We start from the raw sequence: 25,868 nt of genomic DNA, 5'->3' as shown, positions 1-25,868 counted from the left end.
ATGGAAACATTGGCTTCATAAAGTGGGCTTGTGAAATCGAGGAGCCCCTCTCAGAAGGCATCTCACAGGGGCTGGTGTCACCTATGTCAGAAGTAGGTTTCAGAGGGTTGTGTATGATTACGTATTTAGAGCTTCACAGGGCTGCATGACTTTGTTTCTGACATCCATACATCACCTGCTTTTACCCTGCACATTAGACATGCGATAAGATTTGGCTGATCACACAAGCATGCAAAGTAGTATTATTCAGCATCTTAAAGAACCGATGCAACACCTCAGGAAAACAAGTCAATCAATTCTGATCAAAGTAAACACAGAGAAATGTAATTAAAAAGAAAAAACCAAAAATACCCACAATGCATTGCTTTCACAAGCAGAGATAATGAGCTAAAAAGGTTAGGTGACTGGTCCAAGGTCCGAGAATTGAAAGGTGCAGTGGGAGTCCCTGGTAGTAACGACCTATTTTGTAGCAGAGAGGAGCGACTGGAAGGGTTTCCATGAGATGGTGCTTTTTCTGCTTTCAGCCATAGTTTTCTTTCTCTCAGAACTTCAAGCAGGGAAACTGTTAAACCAGAGCCTGGGGTTCCCAAAAAGTTACTCTTACCAGAGCATGTGCTAGCGTAAAGACTACGCAGCTCACTTCGGGGACGGGGTCAGGGAAGGATGAGGAAGGAAGAGAGGGGATGCCCCCCACCCATTTGAGTTCAGTGTGTGCTTCATACTGAGGAATTTCCTCCTGCTTAATCCTCTGAATAGCTCCACACAAACTCACTCAAGGCTTTGAAAAGCATTAGCCCCACTACCTGAGATGTTCATGGATCTGATGTGCATGACTTACCAGCAGCATTAACGAAAAAGAAAGTATGGAACACTAGCTTTTATTTTGATTATCATTTTTTACTCATCAAATGGAATGTGACATGCTGCCAAGAGCCTGCTACCCTCAGACACCCACCTATTGTAAGGCACACACACACAAAAAAAGCCCAGCAGATCTTGCCAAAATTCTGCATGCTATTACTAAAAAATAAAATAAAATTAAAAAAAAAAATCTGTTGCAGTGTTAGCTACTGCTTGAATAATTTAGTCTTGCTGTCTTCCCCAGGAAAAGTACACTCCATTCCCAATGGACAAAGTTACTACAGTCTCCAAGAGCGCTGGGAGCAGATACGAAGATAGAGACCCTTGTTAGAGGGGAGCCACTTCAGCAGGGAGAAGCAGGCCATAAGATCCTATTTGTTGAAGCTAAATTTTTACAACCACATAACAAAGAATTTGGCTCCTGGGGCAGTGACTTACATTGCTGGGTTCTCTATCTAGGACCAGGAGTGTTTTAGCAGTGATACTCCACCTGCTCCTGCAGGAAAGGCAAACGCATGACAGAGGAAGTGACCGTTGGTTTATGAACAGATTAGCAGTTTTAACAGTTATTCTGAACACAATCAGCTGGATGAATATAAACCACATTGGATCAGGCCACTATTGCTCTAATTTAGAATCCTGTCAGCAAGAGACGCTAGCATCAGTTCTCCAGAGAAAATTGCAAGGAACACTGGTAACAGGCAAGATTAAGACTTCCTGGGTCAAACAAACCAAGTACACGTTCATCCTCCACTTCTTTAGTTAAGGCTGACAGACTGCCAGGGCTGAAATCTAGCAAGGTTTATTTATATACTAGAATATCCGTATTTGTGACTCCCTTACGCTAGCAAAAACTGAGAGAATTCCTTCATTTGAGAACCAGAGAGATCACTCTGGTTACATAGACAGACCAGAAGCATTAAGTAGCCCAGCAGCTCACCAAGTCTCGGTGGCATCTGCAAAAAGCCCACTAGCCAAGCTAAAACACACCCATGAAAAAAAGAAATACGCTGGTTTTGTAAAGCAGCCATTGTATCATTTAGGAATACCAACAATTGATTGTGTTGTAAAAGGAACCAAAAAACCACTCCAAACCTCCCTACTGCCTTACCTAATCTCACTTTTACCTACTTCTGGCTTTGAGTCAGTGAATCTCCTATATATTTACCCTCCCAGGACTAAATTATTCTTTACTATACAAGCCTACTCTTTTATATAAGTACTTAAGGCATTGACTTGTTCATGATCCTAACTTATAGTTTGAGAAATAAAATGGATCAAGTTTATTTGGTTTTCAGAGTTTTACAGTAGGCACTTTTTTTTTCCACACTGGCTTAACTCTAACAGCTTTTGCTATGAGTTGTTATTTGTCAGCATTCTTGTTTAGAAAGCATGGTTGCTACAAACCAGGGCAATGTTCCAGTACAGGTTTTACTCATGCTACATATCAGAGGTTATAATGTCTCCTTACTTTCACTGAATGCTGCCTTGGTTATAAACTGAAGGTTGCATTTGTATCCTGAGGTCAGGCTCAGGTAACCATAACATCCTCTCCAGTGGTCTGAGCACTTGCTTTCTAAGGTATGAATAGCCTTGCCTGGATAAATGTCCATGCCCTTATGTAAGTATGTACATTCCATGTACACGTTAGTAAATCTTAGTATGAGCTCTTGAAATGAATGTTAAAGCTATTGAGAACAATATGATTTCTTGCAACTTCCTCTGGGGTACCTAGCACTAGACACTGTCAAAACTTACTCTAACCTGAATGTCCCTCAGGTCTGATCCAGTATGGCAATTTCAACAAGCTTTTCTTAATCTACATTCGGTATTTTTTAAATTCTGCTAAGCTCTCAAATACAGTGATACCATTAAGTTTTGTAACTTAAAGTTTAAACACCACTGAGGTTTGTGAAAACCAATTCCTTCTACCAGGTTTGAGTTAGCCTGCAGCTTACTTTACTGTCATCTTCTAGACTCACTAGGTCTTGACCACTCATGTTTTGCTGACTGATGTTATGATGTCATCTTTACACTGGCCAGGAAGAAAGCAACTGATGCAGCATAAGGCGTCAGGAATGAGTGCCTGCCCCCGACTCCAATGAGGTCAAGAGTGCCCACATGGAGTGGTGGTTTTCCTACAGGTTACCACAACATGGAACTGAACAGCACATTTTGTATTATTCCATGAGGAATGAAATTCCCTCTACAGAATTATCTTGTAGAGATTCAGACTACGATGACAATAAACGCATTATTAACTACATCCTAGTGCTTGGGACTAGGGATGGTTCTGGGCTGTTTGTGAACCTGCTTTGTTTACTGCTGCCCTGCAAAGGTTTCCTGGATTTCGCTGCCCATGAAGACATGAAATCAGTCTGCAGGGTCAGACAAACTCAACATAATGTAAGTAAACAGAGTCATGAGACAGTATTTGGAAGGGATAATCACTGGAGCCTAGCCCATATTCCAAATGGAAATGAATCTTTTATACAGGACTCAAGGCTGAGTTCATATCAAATACAAGCCTAGAGTCTCTCCCACTGCGCCACTTGTGACAGCCTCTTGCTAGGAATGCTCCAGCTGTTACTCCCAGGGATGAAGAGCACTTCCCCCCTCCCCAGTGCAAGTATTTCATATTCTGCTAAACAGCAGCAGTTAACCTAGCTTTGCTTCTCTATTTCACTGTAAAGCACTCCCTAATAAAACCAGTCTGGGTCATTTTTAGAGCAACAGACAGGCAAGTTGCAGGTCACAGGCTATGGTTACAGGATACAGAATACAAACTAGGAGCAGTGGCAAAAAGAGGTGGATCTGAAAACCCAGAAGAAACACCCTGTTCAGAAGGCCAACATGTTCAGACAAGAGGTTTCATTTAAAGTCTTTCAGTGAATTAAATGTAAACATTCCCAGATTTGCTGGAGAGCAAAGCTAGACAGATACACGACCACTGCAGCTTGCTTCCTTGAGCTCTACTTTAAATATCAGACTGGACTCTAAAAAGAAAGGGCCACAGTAGCTTTCACCACTTAATCTGCTACAGAAGGTACTGCAAGCTTATCCAGCCTGTATCAGGCCAGCTCCTCGCACTGATGTGTGTGGCTTCCACCTCCCTTTTTAATAAAAGATTTAATTTTCTTCCCTTTTGGGGCTAGTCCAAAGGAAAAAAGGGTCAGTCCACGTAGAAGGATTCATTTCTACTCCTATTCTTTCTGAGAACATTGCCTGGAAAATATGGCAAGTAAAATTCCAGAGACAGGGAATATGAGTAAAACATCCTCAAAATCAGAAACAAAACAAAAAAGAGCTTGGAAGCAATTTGTTGATTTATCTGTTGTTCCATCACATGTAAACAAACAAAACCCCAAAACAAAATTCATATACAAACCCAGTTCCCTGTACTTTAAAACAGAAGAATATTCTTTTGTAACAGCATCTATTCCACTGCATTACTAGTGGAAAGTCAGAGGGCAAAGAACACTAAGGCCACGCATTCACCACTGCTTCATAGAACAGTTAGAAGAACACTGCACTTTCGTTCTCCCTGTACCCCAAACACTCCCAGCTTTAAATTAATGGACTTGATTAATCTTTGTTTTAAACCTTTTTAAACCGTCTCCAACAAAGAAAGCAAATCCATTGTGGGTAACTGGCTCTTCTGTGTCCTACTGCCAGATGGTGAGGCATGAAGGTAATCGATAATATTCCTCATTCCTGGATATGAAAACACAAACGGAGTGCAAAGAGCAGAACCTTATCAGAAATTTTAGACCTTCTCTCTTTGTGTCCTTCTCAGCAGCACTATAACATATTGGGTCAATGGAAGACGAATACCACGTGGACAAATTGAGAAACTGTGAGAAGGAATCCATCAACACTTTAAGCTGTTGCAAGTACTGAAAATTGTTTCAGTCAAGAACTTAAAATGGAAAAATTTAGATTTGCCCCCACTGGATGCCATCGTGTGCAGAATGCTCTGGCACTAGCAATATCCTGACTCTCACCATCCAGACAATTTTAGTTATTTTTTGGTTAACCGATTAGCTATTTGACACGTTTGTGCACAGCACTTTGCTCTCATGACCAGTGCTTACCCTGGGTAGGCAGGGATGGCTGTGGGAGGTACTGCCCGGACTGCCCCATACACTGTCCTTCCTCGGCCCCTCAGATGGGCTCCCCGAAATGCGGCTGCTGTAGTGGCTGCAGTTGGATAGGGGAAGCCTGGAACTGTAAAGACAGACAAGGTGGAGGGTGAAAAGGATCCAAGCTCCTGCCCAGAGAACAACCATCTGCTTCAAACAGAGTGACACAATAGCTCCACAGCAGTGGGACATTTTGCACCAATCCCGCAGAGGGGCATGCTTATAACCCAGCAAGCATCTGATAACATACTTCCTGCTACACCATGGCCTTTGGGGAAGAGGGGTTGCAGAGAGGTTTGGCATGCAAGAGGTTAATGCTTTGGCATGCCTCATCCACCACAAACAGGGTACAAATCCCCCCGCCGCCTTTTGACACCGCCATGCAGTCTGGTTAGAGTCTGAGAAGCGCAAAGAGTTACTATCAATATAGCAGGCGGCTCTTCCAAAACTGCAGAGGCTCTTTAAAATAATTTGTCAAGAGGCCCTTAAAGTCAACCAACTTACATCAGTCTCTTCCCTCCTTTCCCCTCCCACTCTTTGCCACCCAATCCTCTGTATGTTCATTTTAAAGCCTGAAAGACAAGATAGCCCATATAACAGCAGCAGAAATTTTCCATAAAGTGCCAGTTTACTGAGCGCCCACCTTCATTTAACAAGCGTGACCAGTAACTGGCTCCACGTATAGTGGGGCCTGCTTTATTACACTTAACACTGGAGTAAACTGGCTCGTGACGGAATGATGTAAAACCTCAGAGGCATCTGCAAACACGTAATAAACAGATACCGAGAGGAAAGGAGTCCCAGGGCGCAAACCCAACCCAACGTGCGTCCAGGTGCATGCCACTACGGGCCCTGCAGACTCGCGGTTTAGCAGCTTGTATAATATGTACTTTAGGGATTTGTCTGGTTTCTTTGATTTCAGAAAGGGGAGGGGGGCAAGGGAAATGGCCTGTTCCTCACATACACCCTCCCCTTGTTCTGCAGCCTCCTCATTGCTCAGAAACACCCATTCACCAGGACAGAAACACACTGCAGATGAACAAGTTACAGCAGCTGCACATATACTTTGGCTCAAGGTAAACTCATTCCCAGCAAGACCCATCCTTTCAAGTATATATTATACAGACTGAAGAGAAGAAGGGTAACAGGTCATCGTTAACTCAAGCACAGTAACAATACAGGGGCCAACGGGGGCTACTTACTGATTAAAGGAATGTAAGTGTTAATACCCCCCCTTCCTGACAGGGGCACTGCGGCGTCATTGCCCAGCGAGACATCTGCTTGAAAGCTGGACGCTAATTTAATTTCAAAAAGAATAAAACAAAACAAAAACAAAAAAACACAAAAAACGTAAAAAGGTTATAAAGAAACAGCAGATTGAGAACATAAACAAACACCACTGCAGTTAAACGGCAGAAGTGGAAGTGTCTACTTAAGCTCTACCTGCATATAACTCAGGGCCGTACACCGCTCCAACCACAGGACTCAACTTCCAACCTGAAACAACAAAGACTGCAGTGAATGCCAAAATCTACACCAAGAGAAGGAGCGGGCAGCATGGGTAGGGGGAACAGTCTCCTGCATGTGCCCCTGCTTCACATGCACAGCTCTCTCCAATTTCTGCTTCGCCTCAATCCCCCTTGGTGTAGATGGAGGCCAACTGCCTTTTTCTAATGTCAGGTTCTAGGTGCAGGTCACTGTATTGGAGGGAACAGCAAAACATCAGCTGATCTGCAGCAGGGCAGAGGCCCCCTGCGGGAATGCCAACTACCTTATATGCATACTCGCCACCAGCACCCTGCGACCCTGTGTTCCCTGCATGAACCTTGCTGCCAGCTCCTCTGCTTTCACTGGGAATGCTGCAGATCCAAAGCCTCTCAAAGCCACCAGCCCAGACTGTCATCCCAGGCCTGGGATGTGAATTTATAGCCTTAAATTCTCAAAACACTCTTCTGTCTTACTTGCTAGAGATTTGCTAAAAAGCAACAGTATCTGAATTTCCTCATTAACTAAATTACATGACTATGATACAAAAAAGCAATTCAGTCTATTCAGCTCACATTTTCTCCTCTCTGTTATTTTAGTATTTCCTGTCTTCTTTATGCTGCTTTTCAGGTGAAAGCCTTCCCAGATAATTGATTTTAATACCATCTGGATAACTGGCAAGAACTGCAAATCATCAACATAAAACCCACAAGAGAAAAGCACTCAAAATCATCACTGGGGTATGAGGAGGAACACATTTCCAGTCAGATCTTCAAAACCTATCATGGCCCCCCATCCCGCCCTTTCTATCCAGGAAGACAAAGGGTGTAAAGCTAACATCATGATCTGGGCTGGCTTCCACAAAGCATTCCTTTCAGGAAAGATCTCAGCTGTTCATTTAACAATCACACAGGTATTTTTATTAAAATAAATCCATACCCTTCTTCTGTCTTGGAGTCCTGATGCACTTACTGCACATTAACACCTCTAACCAGCCTAGAAACCGTATGAACAACTTTGTGAACTGCACCCATCACCACCACCCCTTCATCTGGTGGCAGAGTATCAACGGGAGATGTAATGCACACTCCCTCTGCAAGACTGGGCACGCTGCTGCTGGCTGCCCACTTGATGGCAAAATACTCAAGTGAGCGGTGGCAACGAGAAGACTGGGATCAACGCTCAAATTTGCTAAGTGTCACACAACGACTCGTCGGTATGCCTTAAGACTGACCTAATATTAAATACCTTTCTGTAACTTTAAAGCTGGCTTTAAATTGCTGGCTGTGAAAGCAAAATATTCCTGCCTGTTAGCAGGGTTTCACAAGTAAGCCAAGTTTTGTTACCAGTCACATGCACATTTTATACCTTTGTTTTCAGGACAATGTAATATGGCTGTGCTGCCTTTTGCTACAAATCTCCCGGTTCCTTTCAGACACTCAAGACTCAGAATCCCAGCCTTTCTGTCTGGCCCTGTTTTCCCAGTTCTGTAACCACAGTAAGATTTATTCACCAAGAGCCATGCAACAAGTCAGTAGCAGAGCTACAAATATAATCCGTATCTTCTGACTTCCAAGTCTTACATTTGTAATCAAAATGGATTCTCACTCTAGCAACTACCTATACGCAGCTTCTGCCTTGATGAAGCTGTTTGGGAACATTTTTAAACCAAAAAGAACTTTTCTGCCTGCTTCAGGACCAAGACTCAGATTCAAAAATCTCTGTCAAAGCAGCATTCAGTTCTGTTGGGAGAAGAACGACTTTTTATGCTGTATATGCCTATGCAATAAAGTCACTGCACAGGCAGAACCACAAAGGTATCTCCACAAAACAGGGTTCTTCATTATCCAGACAACTTGGTCTTTTCTCTATTCAGGTTCACTGGAAAATGACTGAACACAGGCACAGCCTGTAACAAAAAGCAAGCAAAAAGGCAGTGCAGTACCTCTGTTACCCCGGCTGCTTGGGGGCAGCTGTACTTTTACAGTTAAAAGCCTAAACAAAAATATAACTAATCATGTATCTTAAGTTATGCCTCTGCATTCATATTTAGGTATCTATGTGGTGGCAATAAGACTCCGGAGGACTGCACGTCCCACTGTACAGCATCAACTTCCAGTAGTGGCAGGCAACCCATCAGTCCTTGGCTTCTTTACCTAGCTTGGCTACGTTAGGCATGTCACTACTACTCTGTCCCCACTTCTCCATCTGTAAAATGGTATTCCTTAATAAACGCTTAAGGGTTATACTGAAGAATAATGCTATATATTAGGATTTGTGGTGGTTTGTTGGTTTCTTTTAGGGTTATTTTTCCAGTCCTGCAGAGAGGTCATGACTTTTCCCTTTTGTCTTTCTTCAAACCTTTCAGCTTATCATTAGTACAAACAGTCTCTCTTACCATTTGCGTATGGTGTGACCATCTTCTTATTGGTCATCACTCGTGCAGTGGCGTTGTTAACCTAAAAGTAAGAAAGGGGATGGGGAGGAGAGGGAAGGAAGCACTGCATGTTAGGGAAAACTGTGGAAAACTCTTCAATACCACACACACACTATACTTCTCTAAGCAAAATAAATTAAACAACTAAATTTACAAGAATGCAATCTTTAAATTACTTTTAACAGTTGCCATTTAATAGTAAAAGTTACAGCTAAACGTGGCACTTTAAAATTATGCATTAAACAAAAGGCCAACGAGAGTAAAGTGCAGCTTCTCCGCTGCCCTGCCACCCCTTGGTGCATGCTTATTTTCAGCTCATTGATCGAAAGGGCATAACTTTGGCAGTTTGGTCCAGGTTCTGTTTGAAAGGCAGCGATAACTTCTGCAGCCCAGGGCAGGGGAACTGGACCAGGTGAAGCACAAGCTGACTTGTTTTTCAAGCTCACCATTGGGACTAGGGCCCAGCAGGTGGCTGGCAGGAATACTTTTTAGACAGAAAAAAGTAGCCTGGAGACCATCAGCTTTATATTTGAACTCCCAAGGCTTGAGGAGATACCTGGAACGCCACCAAGTGTTTGGACAGTCTGCGTTCACAGATTTCCTCCCACCATTTAAAAATCTCTTCCCAGATTGTTTCCTTGTCACAAATCTCATGGAGCAAAAATAAGAAATACATAGCAGTAGAGCTGGGTCTTTTTGTTTTTGTTTTATTGTGCCCTCCACCCTCTTTACAGAGCTCTGCATAGTTACAAGCAGTTTGATTGCTCAAGCAAGTGGAGTGTTACCACAGAGATGGTGCCGATAAAGAAAAGATGGACCAGTTTGGAAGCCAAGTTACTGCAGCCCCGTGTCAGACAGCCTCAAAGTTCTTGCAAGGAGGGTGAAGTCCTGATACAACATCAATAATTTATCATAACCCATGCCAAATGGGAATCGAGGCCAGGGTGAAGAAGAAGAAGAAGAAGAAAAAAAAAAAGGTATAAAAATAAAAGCTGCCTTGGGCCCCTAAGACTTACGGATGGTGAGCATAAGCAAGAGTGGGGAGTCTGAAGCTACATTTTACTCTCAGACCCAAAACAATAGAAACATTACACATTTAAAAAGAAAGAATGGGAAACAACAATGATGAGACTGAGAGCATGCAGTTAAACACACACAGATAAAAGAAAGAAAAGAAAAAAAACCACAATTGAGTCAGAGGGTGGGGAGGGGAGTAGGGAGGAGATAGGGTCTCACAGACAATCATTAAGATGGAGCGAGTGCCTGAAATCAGCTGCTACAGCAAAGTGCAACACAAGCACTTAAAGGAAAAATTGCCAGAACCGATCAGGAACCACCAGTCAGCAAAGAGACCAACAGCTGCACTTAACCGAATAAAGAAATAAACCGGGAAGGGGGGGAGAGAGAAAGAAAAATAGAGAAAACAAACAGTAACAGCTACAAACAGGTCTCAGAAAGAGAGAGCAGCAGAAAGGGGCAGGAGAGAGAAAAGAGGAAATGGGTGCATTAATAAAAACCAGCCAAACTGGAGTTCAGTAACTCTGAGTAAGATGTGCAAGGGGAAATCACCATGAAGTCAGTAATCAAACAGCTCAGACTGCTACAAAACGATATGTACATCCAAAGTCCAGGCGGCATTACTCAACAGCATTGAAAATAAAAGGGGGAGAAGGGGGAAGGAGGTGGGTGGGGACAACAAGTCAAATCACATTTCGTAGTGTTAATGTGAGATGGCAGATGGATTTTTTCTTTCTTAATTTTTTTTTTGTAATTTTAAGAAAAATTAAAAAAAAAAAGCTTCTTCTCTAGTGCTTTTATTTCACTTACCGCCAACTCGTACCATCGCCAGCATTGTGTATAGTTACCATGGAAAGAGTGAGTCAAGTGAAGGGCCCTAAACGCTAAACCATTGAAAAGGGAAATAAAAAAAACAAAACAAAAAAAAGGCAAAATATGCAGACATCTTACTCAAAAACGGCGGCTTTTTTTTGTTTTAGTATTTGTACTTTTTTTTTTTTTTTAATTTAAAGAAAGAGGGAGAGAGGGAGGACGCCAGTTAGCCTTCAACACAGTGGAACACCAAACTGGTCAGCACCAGGCATGCCCAATACATGGCCATGTTGGCCAACCAACATGAACCCTTCACTCCCCTGTAGTGAGAGCTAGAAACTTTAAGGATTAGCTTTCACCAAGCCCACTCCTGACCGCGGGCAGGTCAAGAAACCAGCAGCATGCAGAGCACAACCCACTCGGGGCTTCTGCCCCATGCCTCCCCTCCCCTCCCACTATGGGCACCATCTCACACTTGCATGGAGGAGAACTGGCCTTGGAGGAAAGAGAGGATACTGGCTGGCCCCCTGCTTCCTTGTTGGGACACAGAGTTAGATAGAAGTCGGACAGTACTCTTTCAGTTAGTTTTGTTCAGGCCTGGTAACAGGAAATTGGAGCCTCGCAAACTGAAGCAAAGGAAAAATCAAGACAGCAGAAGGGCAAAAATTTGGAGTGGGTGGGAAAAAAACTTAATAAAAGAAGAAAGAAAAGAAAAAATACCCAAAACAACAATAAAAATATTCCATAAGGGGTGTAAACTTTTATACATTTCAGTGCAGGGAGGTGAAGGACACAGACACAAACACACACGCACACACAAGACTGGGATCCAAATGTGAAATAAGTGAGGCAAGACACAAAAAGAAATCAAAAGAATAAATATAAAGAAGAAATTGAATTACTGAAGACATGCACCTCGATTTTACGGCCCTCTACCACGGTGCCGTGTAATTTCTCCCTGGCCCTGTCTGCATCAGCACTATTCTCGAAAGTTACGAACCCGAATCCCTGCATGCAGCGGGAGAAGGGGGGAAAACATGCACATCGTTATATATTGAAATACTGATCTCTAGGTAAATAGAGAAAAAATATCACAGTATGAAATCGACATCAGCACAACTCAGCAATAACCTCCTAGAGTCACATTGTTGGTTCATGCATGTTTCATAAACGAAAGAAATTAAATTTGATAAAATAAAGGAACTGTAATCATAAGAATAACAAGAGTAATCAAAAAAAAAAAAGAAAACATAAAAGCAATTGAGGCCAGACCAAAAAAGAAGTACAAAGTTACTCGAGACAATTCTTTTTTGTTGTTTTGTTTGTTTGTTTAAAAACACCAAACCCTGCTCCGACATCAGCAAGTTCATCAAGCCCAAGCGGGGCTTCTCTCCCCTCTGTTAATTAACAGACATGCTTTGCAGGACCCCCCGCCCGCCCCCAACACAGTACAGGACATGGACACTGAGCAGCACTTCGTTTTCTTGAGAAACTGCTACAAGAGCGAGCAGGGATCTGAGTTCACGCCTGGCACCAGGAATTCTGCGAAGCTTTGGGCAAATCAAACACTGAACCTTGCTTTTCCCACCTGTAAAATGGAGACAATAATAATTACCTACCTTAGAAAACTGTTGAGAGGAAGGGCTGTTTGTAAAGCATCCCTTGTAAGCTCTTCAGGGCACAGCTCATGTTTACTCCTATGCCTGTAACTTCCCTAATAACACGCATGGGGCCCTGAAAGCAAGCAGGGCTTCTAGGTGGCACCATCATAAAATATCACTTAATGTTAAGATTCACAGTATCACCTATTGTAGTTTCAAAATTTTCCTGTCCTCAAGTACTGTGTTGGACTTGTGTCAATCTAAACACCTACACACAGATCCATCAGTAAAGGCAGGTTCTGCCTGACACTGCCGACCCACTGCTACCTCCCTCCCACCCTGCCACCCACCTTACTTGGCTTTGTTCTGAGATGGCAACCTCTGCGCTGTGGATAGCACCAGATCTCTGCCTAGTTAGATCACAAAGTCTGAGAAAAATTGACATGCCTTGCTTGGAACAACCCTAGAGGCTCGAGTACTACTAAAATGTCCCTTTAGTTAGATGAATTTAGGTTTACCACATCCATCAAGGCACACGCAACACACCTGTCCTATACGCTTATGCTGCTGCCAAGTCATGCAGTCGCTTAACAGGGCAGGGTAAAAGATCATGCTTCCTTCCACAGAGGTAAGTGCACTGACATTAAAACAGAGCCAATGTGACTAAGTGAATTAGGATTTTAACCAGTAAGAAATGGTATCTTACTACAGACAACTGTGATGAGAGATCTTCATGCCATTACAGAAAGTGGGGCCAAAGGAAAAAAAAAAAAAGCGCCAAGGAAAACACCCAACTTTGTTGCATTCTGCTTTTAGGGTATCTTAAGAACAAAAGTAACTGGCTCCTGTAGCTTGGTATACAGCAAATACCAGTTTAATGTACAGACAGTAATCTCTGCTGGCTGATACCCTCAGAGGCAGGAAGAACAAAGCTTGCATTTGATGCAATAGAAACTCCTGATTTTAACTGGAGAGCGAGGCAATGCGAGTGATCTACAGCTATGCCTCACTGGGGAAACCGCATGCTGGCCTCACAGCCCCCTTCCGTACAGCTTGGGGTTAAGATATAGGAACTGAACACCCACCCACCCTCCCACCCCCCCCCCCCAAAAAAAAAAAAATAGCATCTTGATTTCCAAGCACTGTTAGCAACAAGCCAAGCAAGCCATCATTCTTCACGTGCTTTTTAAAGGTCTATACAATACTGATCTTAACAAGCCCAAGCCATTCGCACATGCTGGCCTTTATCATCCACAGCTAAGTTGCCAGCACAAAACTGTTACACATTTGTAAAATGCAGGTTGGTTGTTTTTTATCTTTCCCTCCCCTGAACAGCAATAATAAAAGAACTTAGCCAAAGTACTGCAATGTTGAAATCAACGAGAGTGCTCCTTTGGGCTCCAACTTAATAATCTAAAGCTTCAGATAATTTCATTTCTCCAGCTATAAATAAAAACCTATATAAATAACAAACTGATGCCTTTTTCAGAACAGCATAAAAGTTTTCTGTTTAAATGAATTAAAGTTGGAGCTACAAGAGATAGGGGCTAATAAAACAGCCCAACCGCATATAATTCATATATGTTGCAGGGAACTAAGGGGGTGGGGGTGCTGGGAGTGTAATAGCAAAGCTGATTATAACGGGATAGGGTATCATGTCTGCTTCAAAGAAGCCCTACAGAGAAAAGCAAGACTGAGAAATAGAGCAACACCTTTCCCTCTGGTTCTATATCATGGGGAAAAAGCATCTTTAAAAGGTTGGGGGAAGAGAGGAGGTAACGACTGCAAGAGGAGTCTATTTCCCTCTTCTTACATGAAAATTTCTGTTTGTTCTAGACAAGTCTGTGGAGACCGAACAAAATTTATGTCTTCAGTGATGATGTGAACTGAAAGCTGGATAGCAGAGGGAAGGCAGTTTTTTTAGACATTAATCTGTACAGGCTAGAACCAAACAAAGACTATTTTAATTCACATTTGTTTGCAATTAGTGCAGTCTGTATGGGATTTTAAAAACCACGTTGTCATTAAATATCTTTAAACTGAATAGCAATTTTCAATATTTTTAACAAATTAACTCAAGGTAGGGTACAATCCACATGCAGACTATATAAGAATAATTAACAATGTGAATTAAAGCAGAATTAATCTGATTCTGAACAACATAATTAACCACAATTTTTGTTTTATTGACAGATCAGTCCTTAGCTTGTGCGACTCTCTTTGTTGAGAACCATTTAATGTCAATGCTAAATTAACACTTCACATAGTTGACTATGGCAGAGCCAGTATTTGTGCCCCCTTGGTTTGTCATCTTAATGCATCTCTTGGACATTTGAATTTTCATCAGGAAAAACAGATGAGACAAGCTTGACATTTTTGTTATTTAAGTTTAAAAACTAGCAATGATATATATACATATTTTTGATGTGGGAGAGAAAAAAGCACATACATGTATTTTTAATTCCTTCTCAGAGATGACCTGTAAAGAATAGGGATTAATTTGTACCTAAATACACATACACCAAACAATTCTCAGTTTTCCCTCCCAAGGTCGCCTTGCACTTGGGTGGGGGGTGGGGGGGGCACGGAGAAAGAAAGAAAGAAAAAGAGGTGGCAGAGGTCCAATATTTACTAGCTTAGCTTTACAGCAGGTACTGGTTTGCTCCATAGTAGTAGGTATGGAGGCAGAGGAAGGGAAGATACAATTCCTGGGTTAAAAAAAAAAAAAAAAAAAAAAAAAAAAAAAAAAAAAGACTTAAGGTTTCTAAAATTTTATTTAAACAAAGAGCTTAGGTTTAATAATGCCATTACGATAACAAGGCTGAAATTCTCAACAACTCCTCTCCACCAGCAACTGCCAGGAACTTCTTCCAAGCAGAAAATAAGTTTAAGCCTCAGAGTACCCAGTGAACGCTAAATAACCCCAGCAAACATTTTTAGGACTGGCGAGTAATTTGCAGTACCAGACCAACCCCTTTTTATCCAAAGGTTTATTCAAAGGGCCTGAAGAGACCGAGTAACTGCCACCCTTTTAGTCTGGCCTCAGACTCTGCAATAAATAACAAGCAACATGATGAGCAGTGAAAAAAATAATAAATGTATATATATAGTATTTGAATGTTTCCATCTCTGAAGAATGAGAAAGAAAATTTACCATGTAACCGTAAAGGGAGAAATCAAAAGCAGACGGTTCTCCTGGGTGTGGCCAGAACACAGAAATTAAACAAAAAACAACAACAACAAAAAAAAGTAAAATAAAAAAAAGGAAAATAAAATAAAACCAAAGGAAACTAAACAAAGCCCCTTGAAATCCATGCATTGTTAACCCTTCATTTGTCATGGAGTTTAGACCAGTCACCTCAGCAGCAGCATCTTTGCCTTATACCACTGGAGCACGCAGCCAGCTACTGGCCTTGCCATCATCAGCTGCTGTGCTTGTTTTTAACCAATTTTTTTTCTTTTTTTCTCCACCCCCCACCTTATTTCCATAATAAACAAACTTTTTGGAGCCTGAAAAAATGGCCAAGGAGACAGCAGTTTAGGCTACATGTTTCCAAGGCATTTGGACAGAGTAGGAGGGTTCAGCTATAATCCACCTGAGATGAGCAGGACTGAATGCACTGACAGAAACGCAGCATGAAATTCAGAAACACATTATTCAAATCACACACACAAACACACACTTTAAACTGGTGAAGGAATCTACATAAACCAAGCTGCCACCATTTCAGCAGCTCTTCCAGCTCCTCCCTGCCTCCATGCACACTTTGGGTGCACTGAGGCACATACGCATAAAGCACCCATCTGTGCTTTCTGGTGAATCGGATGCAGGAATTAAGCTGGCTAAAAACCCATACATGTATCTTCAAAAAACCCTGCAGGGCTATTTTCAAGCTGGATCATTTCCCCAGTCCGTCTCGTTGCATTGCTCCACTGCCAATCCCTCCCTGCAAAACTGAGGAGGGGGCAGAGGCCAGCAGGAACCGCAGGAGCCCGGCCACCACCGCTGTGCAGCGAGAGCTGGGGCTTCGGAGCAGCTCCAGCCAACTCGGGTCAGGGGCTTCACGGCCCCGCGTTGTCCTTGTTGTGTGTTCTTCCTCCTCCCCCACAATCGAACAGTCGTGGATCTTACTGCCTGGTCTGCGAGTTCCATAGTTAAACAGGCAGAAGACAAGCTCATGTCTCTCAAGCACTCCCTCTCCCTGCTGCGTCAGTTTTTCTGCTAATTTAGCACCCTGGATTCAGCTCCCTACACAGTGAAACGAGCGCTACTGGGAAGGCACTCCCACAGGAGCAGTAAATCAGCTTATACTATGAAGCCATCAACTTCAGTCTTAATTATTCAAGCTTAAATAAACCAGTTCAGTGTATGGACTAATTTAACTCATTAGTTCAGTATTGCAGAGTTGAAGGCATGAAACTGTACTTCACTGAGCTAGGATAAAAGAGACGCAGGTCACGTCTCCTTCATGCCACAGGCATAATGAAGGCATGCGGTAACCTGAGAAAGAGACAGTGGTCACTGGTACTTCATTTGTTATTAAGCCTCTTTGTGTTAATAACACTATTTGTATTTCTGGCTCAACTGATGGCATCTGAACAAAACCTATAAAAATCAAATTAAAGTGAAAATAAGACCTCTAATTTATTTTATGTAACAAGGGGTTGTACCCCCTTGACTGAGTGGAAACTAAGTCCAGAACAGGAGTGGCTCAGCTCAAAGCACCTAATCCATTCAAAGATGAAATAAACACACATGCAAACATACAGTCTTTTAGGCACAGTTATCAAAATCTAAATTCATATTCTTACCTTAACCTACAGTTAACTGCAAACATAAACCCCTAAGCATTTGCACACAGCTTTCTGCACAAATTTTTAGTTAGCGCAGTTTTACTTAGAACTCTACTCACCGATAGATGTAGTTTCTTTGTGAAGACAAGATGTAAGCTAGTATACAACCGATCTTTTAATTAAATATGAAGTGCTTCTAGACACTTCTGTACTATACAAGAACTTGGAGATCTGGGTCTCCCAAGTGGAAGGCTGCGAGGGACATAAGCTTAACACTACCCTGAAATCACAAGCTTGCAATCTGCACTAATATGACCTCGTATCATTTAAAAATCTTTTTTTTTTTAAAAAAAGCTCCCTATTCAGCCAAGATTTTGCTGTGTGCTTACACACTCTTGGTCTCTGAATGTCACCGAGGGCACATCTTGGAATGCCATGTGGTACACAGCTGATGAGTGAAGAGCTTGGATTCCCTTCCCCTGCAGCTTCACAAATGCCACAGGGTACTTATTATGCAGGCAGAATGCATTAATTCTGCAAATATGTCCCCTTGTTCGGTTGAGCACAACGCCAAAATACACATCTAAAGGATGCCATCTCCACTAACAAAAGGAGCAGGAATCCTCTCTCTAGACTTCCTATGGAGGTGTTTATTCACAGTTCAATGAGGTGCATGGTAAACTGCAACCATGAGCAGAATGCTATTTAAAGGCACTCAGAGGCCAGAACTAGAAACATAATGGTAAACAGGATAAATGAAACAAACAGCTAGTTTCCTGGAAGCAAGCAAAAAAACCCCAAACACATCACAAGACAGCTGATGCCATTCTATTAAAGAACAAAAAAACAAAATTAAATTCAAGGGACATTTAAAGTCTGTATCTTGTTTCTTAGATGTAGCAAAGCAATATCAGTATGAAGTCTACCAGGGCCCACATAATCCTACTAAACAGATTGAATCTCAGAAGTCGAGTTAAGAAACAAGAATCCACATTGCTTTGAGAGAAAAATCGGCAAACCTAGTTATTAACTGCTTCCTACTCTGCTGTGAAAGTCAACAAACAACACTTAAGCGGTACGAGATGGCTGTGACACACACAGACTGCTCTCTCGTGGGTCACCAGACTTCCTAAATACACAGAGGTCCTGAAGATGCAGCCAGTTTGATACAGTACCCCTGCCCAGGCTGTCCAAGAAAACTGCCTGGTCATCTCAGGTGGATTCAAAAGGAAGAATGCAACCCACACACTTCCGCCAGTCCCTCCTACTGACCAGCACTGGAGCGATCCCAGTAGAGTTCTCCTGCCACAGCTCAGCAGGGACAAAGTGCTGCTCAACCCCATCATACACTGGGTGGGGGCAAACCCAGGGCAGTTTGGGATTTACCATTGTACCTTTTAAATATTTACAGAACATATATACAAAACTCTACAACCCTTAGGAACCCAGGGAAGGGAGCATAGAGAACACAGCACAAGGCAGGCAGCAGGAGCATCTGCTTTCGGATTCCCAAGAGAAGGAGGAGAAGAAAAGAGAGGTTTCATATCATTAGATTAGAATGGAAACCACAGGGCAGGAAAATGCATTCAGATTTTGTTTTTCCCTAAGGTGGAGAAGAACCCAAGAGTGCGTGAGTGGCCTCTAGAAAGATCCATTTCCTTTGCTTCACCATCAGATCACCAAACTGTTGTTTTTCCATCATTATGTGAATACCAGGTGCTTCGTGCAGCTACACCCCACTCAAACACTGGGGCCTCCCATTTTCATGCTAAGCAGGAATAATCTTGCATTTTTTTTTAGAACAGGAATTATTTTGAGTAGAGAAGGATGCAAAGATACCACAAAATTACTCTTCGGGTGTTTTCTCATTCTGTTCAGATTCTGCCCCATTCCTCTTTACAGGGTATCAGTTTTGCAACTGCTTTTTGCTGTAAGATGACAAAAAAGCAGTAGAAAACTGCATGGTCAAGGACCAGAAGAACATCTCTTCGGATCGCTTTTTTTCTTCATGTATTTATTAAAGATTCAGGATAAAATTCATCAAGGAACTCTTCAGCAATAATTTTTGTTTTAACTGAAAACCAGAAGCCTTAGGCTTTAACAACTGCACAAGAAGGTACATTTTTCATAGTCATAAATGAAGCCTTCACAGAAAGCCTCCAGTGTCAGTGTTGCCTAGAAGGGAAAGGGCACCTGTGGGTGTTTAATACAGGGCTGTATGGATGAGAGAGAGTTGTTCACATGTGGAGAGGACAACACTGCTCTGAAAAGCACAGGCAGTAGGGGATGAAGGATAGATGGAGCTCACCACTTTGCCAGGCCAGTTATTTTTGTTCTTTCTTTTGCAATTACATCCAAACAAGCAGGGATTTGATAGAGGCCAGAGGCTATTCCCAAAGCCAAACAGAAATGACTAAAATCAAGACCAGTTCACGGATAGCTCTGGCCTATAAATATCAGAAGAACAACACAGAGCAGAATAAATATTTACAAACTCAGCATAGCTGTTTTGGTAAAGTGTATAGATTTTTATCCACATAGGGAAGTAAAACTCTCTAAGTAAGCCATATAGACATTTACTTGTTCAGACTGTCCCATTACAAAAAAAGCAAAACAAAACCAAAGCCATGGTATTAAGCACAAACAAAGGTTGGCAAAAGGGCTAACACTCATTTCTTTTGCATACAGATCAACTGCTTTCTGGTTTCCAGCTAATACAGAGACTGAAGAATTAATTACAGAATGCATCTTGGGCAACACGGGTGGAAATTTGCAGAGGGCTCTGAACATGAACATACCCTGGCATACATGTTGAAGCAAAGAGGCCACCTTAAGACTGTGAACCTCAAATCCAAGCAAAAGGCATAGACTCTAAACCGAAACTGCTTAGCTGAATTGCAACTTCAAAATCTCTTGTGTGCATGCACACATGTGCACACACGTGTGTGGGGGGAGGAGGGAAATTTTGTTTTAATTGAAAATGGGAATCTTAGCATTGATTAAGTCAAGCAGAGTATAGACATGCACTGTGCAAGCTTCCCCCATAGAGCTTTGGCAATGCACCTCACTCCTGACCTGCAAAACTCCCTGCTATTCCAGTGCTGAACCTCCTGGGCAGAGAGAGAATCACATCAATTTGTCATTGTGGTGATATTGGTTATGTGATGAGAACCAATTGCCCATTAGGACAAAGATCACTGAGTCTCTCTGCAGCTGACCTGAGCAACATTTGAAATCTCTTCTTCAGAGAAATAAATTAATATTAACCCTCAACAAAGCCTCCCTCTTAATATATCTGTAAGATGAACATAGGTGTGTGAATGCAAATTCAGTGGGGAAATGTCCACATGGGGCAGGGCAAGTAGAATGACGATGCTAATCCTAAGCATCAAATAAACATGAAAGGCCAGTATCTCAGAAGTGCCAAGTAAGTCTGCAAAATAGAGTAAATTAAATCCTTTCACCTATGAGGTATCAGTTTTCCTACACCAGTTTTTAATGCAACGAAAATGTGGTTGGGGGGGGGCTGGGTTAGGCTTTGTTCTTAGAGTCTCCTATCACACAAAGCTGTTTTACCGTTGTCTGCCTTCCCCACAGGTCACCCACTGCTAGTGCAATGGGAATGGGTTGGTAGGAAGGCTCAAGTGACTGACTCCCTGTTTGTTCAAAAGGCTGGGGAAACCTGATCCCACATTACAGATGGGAGCGTCTGGGAGCATTTGTACATGCTGCCCAGAAATGACCATGCTCAGAGTCTGGAGTCAGAGGGAACAGGAGACAGTCCCCAAAATAGCTTTTCCCTTCCTCCATCACACTAATTCCTGCTGATGTCTACAGAGTATATTCTCTAGGCAATGAACTGCCTTTTACTCTACAATCAAAACAAGAGAAGCGGGTACAGAAACAGGACTTACCTTCGAGCCACGCTCATTAAAGATTATCTCTACATCAAGGATTTTGCCGAATTGCTGTAGAGAGACAAGGGGGAGAAAAAAAAAAGATTTATTTTTGGCAGTCTGTTTTTTTCTACCTTTTGGGGGCTGGCTTAGTGCAAGAAGGGAGATGAGAAGGTTTCCATTTCTAGCATACAGGCAAAGGCATAAAATCCCACTGACGTGACCCAGTTCTCTCAGGCTAGGACGTATGGATCCTCTTGGTCACAGACCACAGGTTTTCTCGCACAAGTCTAAAGGAAGAAAAACAATCTCTAGAAGAGTTTTAGGGATTTGAGGCAGCTCTTCTTTTCTTCCTTTTAATCTAAACAATTCTTTCTTCCCTCATTCTACTGTTTCACTTAAGACATGGTTATAAGATTTAATTTCAGACATCCACATTTCCCAAATCTAATTCAGCATTTCATCTTCCTCCTGACGTGGCTATTGCGAGACGAACTTAACAGTCATGTGGTTTCTCTGGACGGGACAGTCACATAAGACCCCCAACCTCAGGGATTCCAGACTCTAGATCTCCTTTCTTCCCTTTACATTCCAAAACTCCAAGCCTTTGAAAGAATTGACAGCAGATTCAGAAACCATGAAAAAGGCCAACTCCCAGCAGTTTGTTTTTCAAAAAAGATAGTTCAACCTGCGACATACAGCTGGCTGTTGATAACCTATGCAAGTTTATTACATATAATGCAATTATGAGCTCTGCCTCAGTCTGGAGACCCTAAGGAGAGAAGGGCCCTACTACTCTGCACTGTTTCAACAACTGGTTCCAAAGAGCTCCCTACTCACCGCAGAGCAATAATGGGAAACGAGAGCTACAAGCTAGAAAGGAGATTTACCACACGCTGTAGAACCATATACAGATCACACCCTTCATGTTGAAATATATTAAAATATTTTCATTCAATTGGCTAGATTCAAACCAGTAACCCAAAGGTAAAGGCATCACTACTTCAACAGAGCCCTGCAATGCTCTGTGTCCTCTAGAAATGCCGATGTTGTTATTTCCAAACTGCAGGTTTGCTCTCCAGAAAGCCAGGTCTAAGATCTCATTCAAAGGAGCACATATACAGAGCAGCCTTCATTCTAGAGATGCATACTGCACTCAAATTCTATATCTGAGTGGTTTTCCTACCCCGTTATTTACCAAAGCTTCCATCAACTGGGTTTTGATCCTGACTGCTTGCACAAGATTTAAAGATGGTAGCAGATGAAGGAAGGGTCAACAAGAAAATAAAGGAAGGTCTCCCAGTTCGGAAAGATCATGAACACAGCCTCCAGGCACTGGGACACTCTTCATTTTGCCATGCTGTTCTTAATATTGGCTGCTCATTTTTTATTAACATTTCCATTCAGAGTCAAATGGGTATAATGCTCATTTTATGGGTGCCCTGCTTGAAAGACTTGTGGCCAGATTATTTACAAGTGAGCCATGATGGCTGGGGTGCAGCTCTGAATATGTAAAGCAATAAAAAGCTATTAAGTCCCTTGAACAAGTATTCCACAACTGTCTTTAAGAAAACAAAATGCTTCCAACGATTTTAGCTATAGTTTCTGTCTGCTTTCATTTGCCATTCTTAAAAAGGAGACAATTTTATTCTTTTACAAATGTTGGTTCACAGATGTTGTTTTTACTGTTCTATTGTTTAAGGACAATACTTGATCTTTTATTCATCCCAAGAACAATTAAATTCACAATATCTCACATTACATGAAGTTTCAATAATGCTAATGTAAACATGCATCTTCCTTGACACCTCAACATCTCAACAGCTTAGGCTTGATCCACACTGGATCCTCTTTTGACCACTGCTGTGCCAATCACAGATAAAATACATTTTCTATTTCTATCCCATGCTTGGTGTGGGCTTGTCTATAAAGGAGATTAGCTGTTGATTGCTTTTTGTTGTCTTTGTTGCATATGGCTTGGGCCATATGCAAGATATGAAAGAAATCGGTCATGATTGCTTTCTTGGTAGACTATTACAGTGTGGTTACACAACAGGGGCTGAACCAATTGTACAGCTTGTGGCTGCTGAAGGGCTGTCCCTGCTCCCTTGTCCTTCTTTGTCTGATCTCACCAGCTTCCTAAAGCTGGCCCCAGTTTTTATTCTCACCTGTAGATTAACTGATACAGCTCACCAAACCTGCAAAAAACTTGCTCAACAAAAGGAATACACACAAAATTTTTGATGATTTACTGATCTGAAATGGCTCAAAGGGCCAGGTGAGCATTATGGCTCTGAGAAGCAAAAGGGAGCAGAAAGCAGCACACCCCACCCAAGAGCAGGATCTGTCCCTGCCAGATCAGCTGAGCTGCCTAGTCTTGCCACACATGCTAAAACAGTCAGGCTCTCAATAAACACAAATGCCAAGATTATTTACAGAGTCTTCAAAACCATCAAAAAATCACCTCATTAGAATCATCTTGAAATAGAACAAACCATGCAGCCTCTGGTGCACTATTAATGCTGTGCCATCTTCCCCTCCCCCACACCCAGCTAGGCCTGGATCCTTGGGTACTACTGCCAGAGCTGCCTGAAAGCCTTGTTCAGCTGAGCTCACTGCACAGGGTTTCCACACCAGCAGGAAATTCTGTCTTTCATGTTTAATTTCTTGTGGCTGACAAAAAGCTGGCAGTAATGCTGAATACGAGTGGTGTGACCTAACTCTGTGAGAGGTGGCAGTGCCGCCTCCCTGCTTGGTGGATGACGGAGATACGTTGTTTCCTAGATGACAGAATTAAGGTCACCAAATCCCGCGGCTGCAGCGAGTACAGGCTTGACATCTACTGCAATGGGCAACATCCACCCATGCAAACTGCCCCAATCTCTTTTCTACCTAGAAGGTGTGGGTGTTTGAAGAGGCAGGAGGGAAGGACCTACTTGGGAGAGAAGGAGCAGGGGCTAAATACTGAACTGAGGTTTGCTGGGGAAGGGATTCCTGCTCCATGAAATTTCCTGGAAGAAAGCAGCATGGCCAGAAGGCAGGAGGATGAGAGCTGGGCTCTTCAAGAGACTCCGCTGCAGCCATTGCAACAGCTGCTATGACAGCTCCCAACACCACAGCTCTTGTCCTCACTGCTGCAACGGTTACAGCAGGTCCAGCACTGGAGGCACTTTATTTTTGGTAGTGTGCCAGAATTTTCCTGAAGAATGAAAGCAGCAAAAAAGAACTAGTTCATTTTAACAGTTTATATCTCCTTCAAAGCTGAATCTAATTTAGCGGAACATAAAAAGGCACTCTGTTCTCTGATGGTGCTTTGCCTACCAAATGTCAACAGCCTACTGCAAACAATGGAAGTTTTAAGAGCTCCTTAGTGAAAGGTCACAATTTTGTATGGAAAATGCTAGGCTGCCTAAATACAAGGGTCAACACCAAATACCCCCCTAGTAATTTTTTAAAATCATGTATACAGGCATGTTTGTATTTTCCAGCAGACAGAGGGTCTGGCCAAATAAAACAACACCCATGCTTAGGTCATCCATGAGGACTAACTCTCTAACCTTGAACACATGAATTGCTGTGCGCACAGTCTCGATTTGTTCACTCTGTGATTACCAAGAGCTACTGACAACCCTGCACAGCAGCTAGGGAAAAAAATTCTCAGTGGAGTTCACAGGCTCTGAAGAAGGCACTGCAGGATGACACGTCTCACAAATGCACCCACCATGACTTAAAAAGCTTACTATGTGACCAAGAAGCCAGGATCTCCCATCACATGCCAGGTCATGCAAGAAACCTTCACCATGAACTGCTTATGCACATGCCATATGATGGATAGATACACACACACACACACACACTTCCAGTAATACCAGAGTATAGGAGCTATAGCATCTGTTTTATCTTAGTGCTCCATTCCCTGGAGTGAGTGACCTTGTATAAGCTTTTAGGGTTTTTTTTCTGTAGAGCAGGTAAATAAGAATCATCTCCTCTACTGCAGTAGCAGGGGCTATTGGAAATAACAGTTTTAAGAGGCATAAAGATATTAACAGACATCAGCTATGACCAGAACCCAATTTTCTTGCTTGAACATGATGTACCTCATCATAGATGCAAGGACATTCTGCAAGGAAAGGTATATGCATGCTGTGTGTTTCTTTCCACTCAGATGATGTGAAGGCAGCAGATTTTTCCAGCAGAGGCCATAACTACATTACATATAATAAATTTGAGAGATCTGGCACCAGAGAGCTTTTGCCTTCCAAGGCACTGACAGTTTGGTAGGGCCCCTCCTGTATGCTCTGTTCCAGCTGGCCCTGCCTCCTCTCCCTGTCTAGAGCTTTCAAAATCAGCTCAAAAACGTGCCAGACAACTTAACTCTAAAGATGCAAACAACAAGGAGTACGAGGCAAATTCGCTAAACGGAACAATGAAAGGTAATGTGAGACATCATGTGACAACCTCACATCTGTACAAGAGAACTCTGTATGCCCAAGCAGCTTTGTACTGGCCCTACAAAATTCACTTGAGACAAGTGCAGTGAGCTATCTAAACTCCGAAGGTGCCAAACAGTCCATTTGCAAAGATGGTCAAAATTCAAAATAGCCAGGAAACCAGCCTCCTGTGCGGGAAACCATTTCAGGTCCTCAGGCTTGAGATGTGTGAGCAAGAGCATTTCATATGCAGGACAGGTCCATGCTGCAGACAGTGTCCTTTACCCTAGAGCTTCCAACTCCAGGGAATACACTTTCAGCTGAGAACAGTTGGCTCCATCATAGTGCGTATTAGTGAGTGCTTAGTCATAGCAACATGGGGCCTGCCAGAG

General features: G+C 42.5%; 1 protein-coding gene across 9 annotated transcripts in view; it reads right to left on the bottom strand.

Moving 5' to 3' along the window:
* Positions 1–25,868, bottom strand: part of RBFOX2 (RNA binding fox-1 homolog 2) — a 174,269-nt gene that overhangs the window by 16,664 nt on the left and 131,737 nt on the right. For 8 of the 9 annotated variants that reach the window (XM_056340177.1, XM_056340181.1, XM_056340174.1 and 5 more), the window contains 6 exons: positions 21,065–21,118; positions 11,671–11,763; positions 8,887–8,947; positions 6,447–6,500; positions 6,206–6,298; positions 4,956–5,088 (listed from right to left, as the gene is read on the bottom strand). In XM_056340177.1, the coding sequence (XP_056196152.1) occupies positions 4,956–5,088; positions 6,206–6,298; positions 6,447–6,500; positions 8,887–8,947; positions 11,671–11,763; positions 21,065–21,118 (488 nt within the window). The remainder of the gene's footprint in view (positions 1–4,955; positions 5,089–6,205; positions 6,299–6,446; positions 6,501–8,886; positions 8,948–11,670; positions 11,764–21,064; positions 21,119–25,868) is intronic. The other variant, XM_056340175.1, reaches the window with a different exon arrangement.

The sequence above is a fragment of the Falco biarmicus genome, chromosome 5 (genome assembly GCF_023638135.1).
Source record: "Falco biarmicus isolate bFalBia1 chromosome 5, bFalBia1.pri, whole genome shotgun sequence".
In the NCBI taxonomy this organism is placed as follows: domain Eukaryota; kingdom Metazoa; phylum Chordata; class Aves; order Falconiformes; family Falconidae; genus Falco; species Falco biarmicus.
Note: the sequence above shows the minus strand (reverse complement) of the source record. Positions and strands in the feature narration are given on the sequence as shown.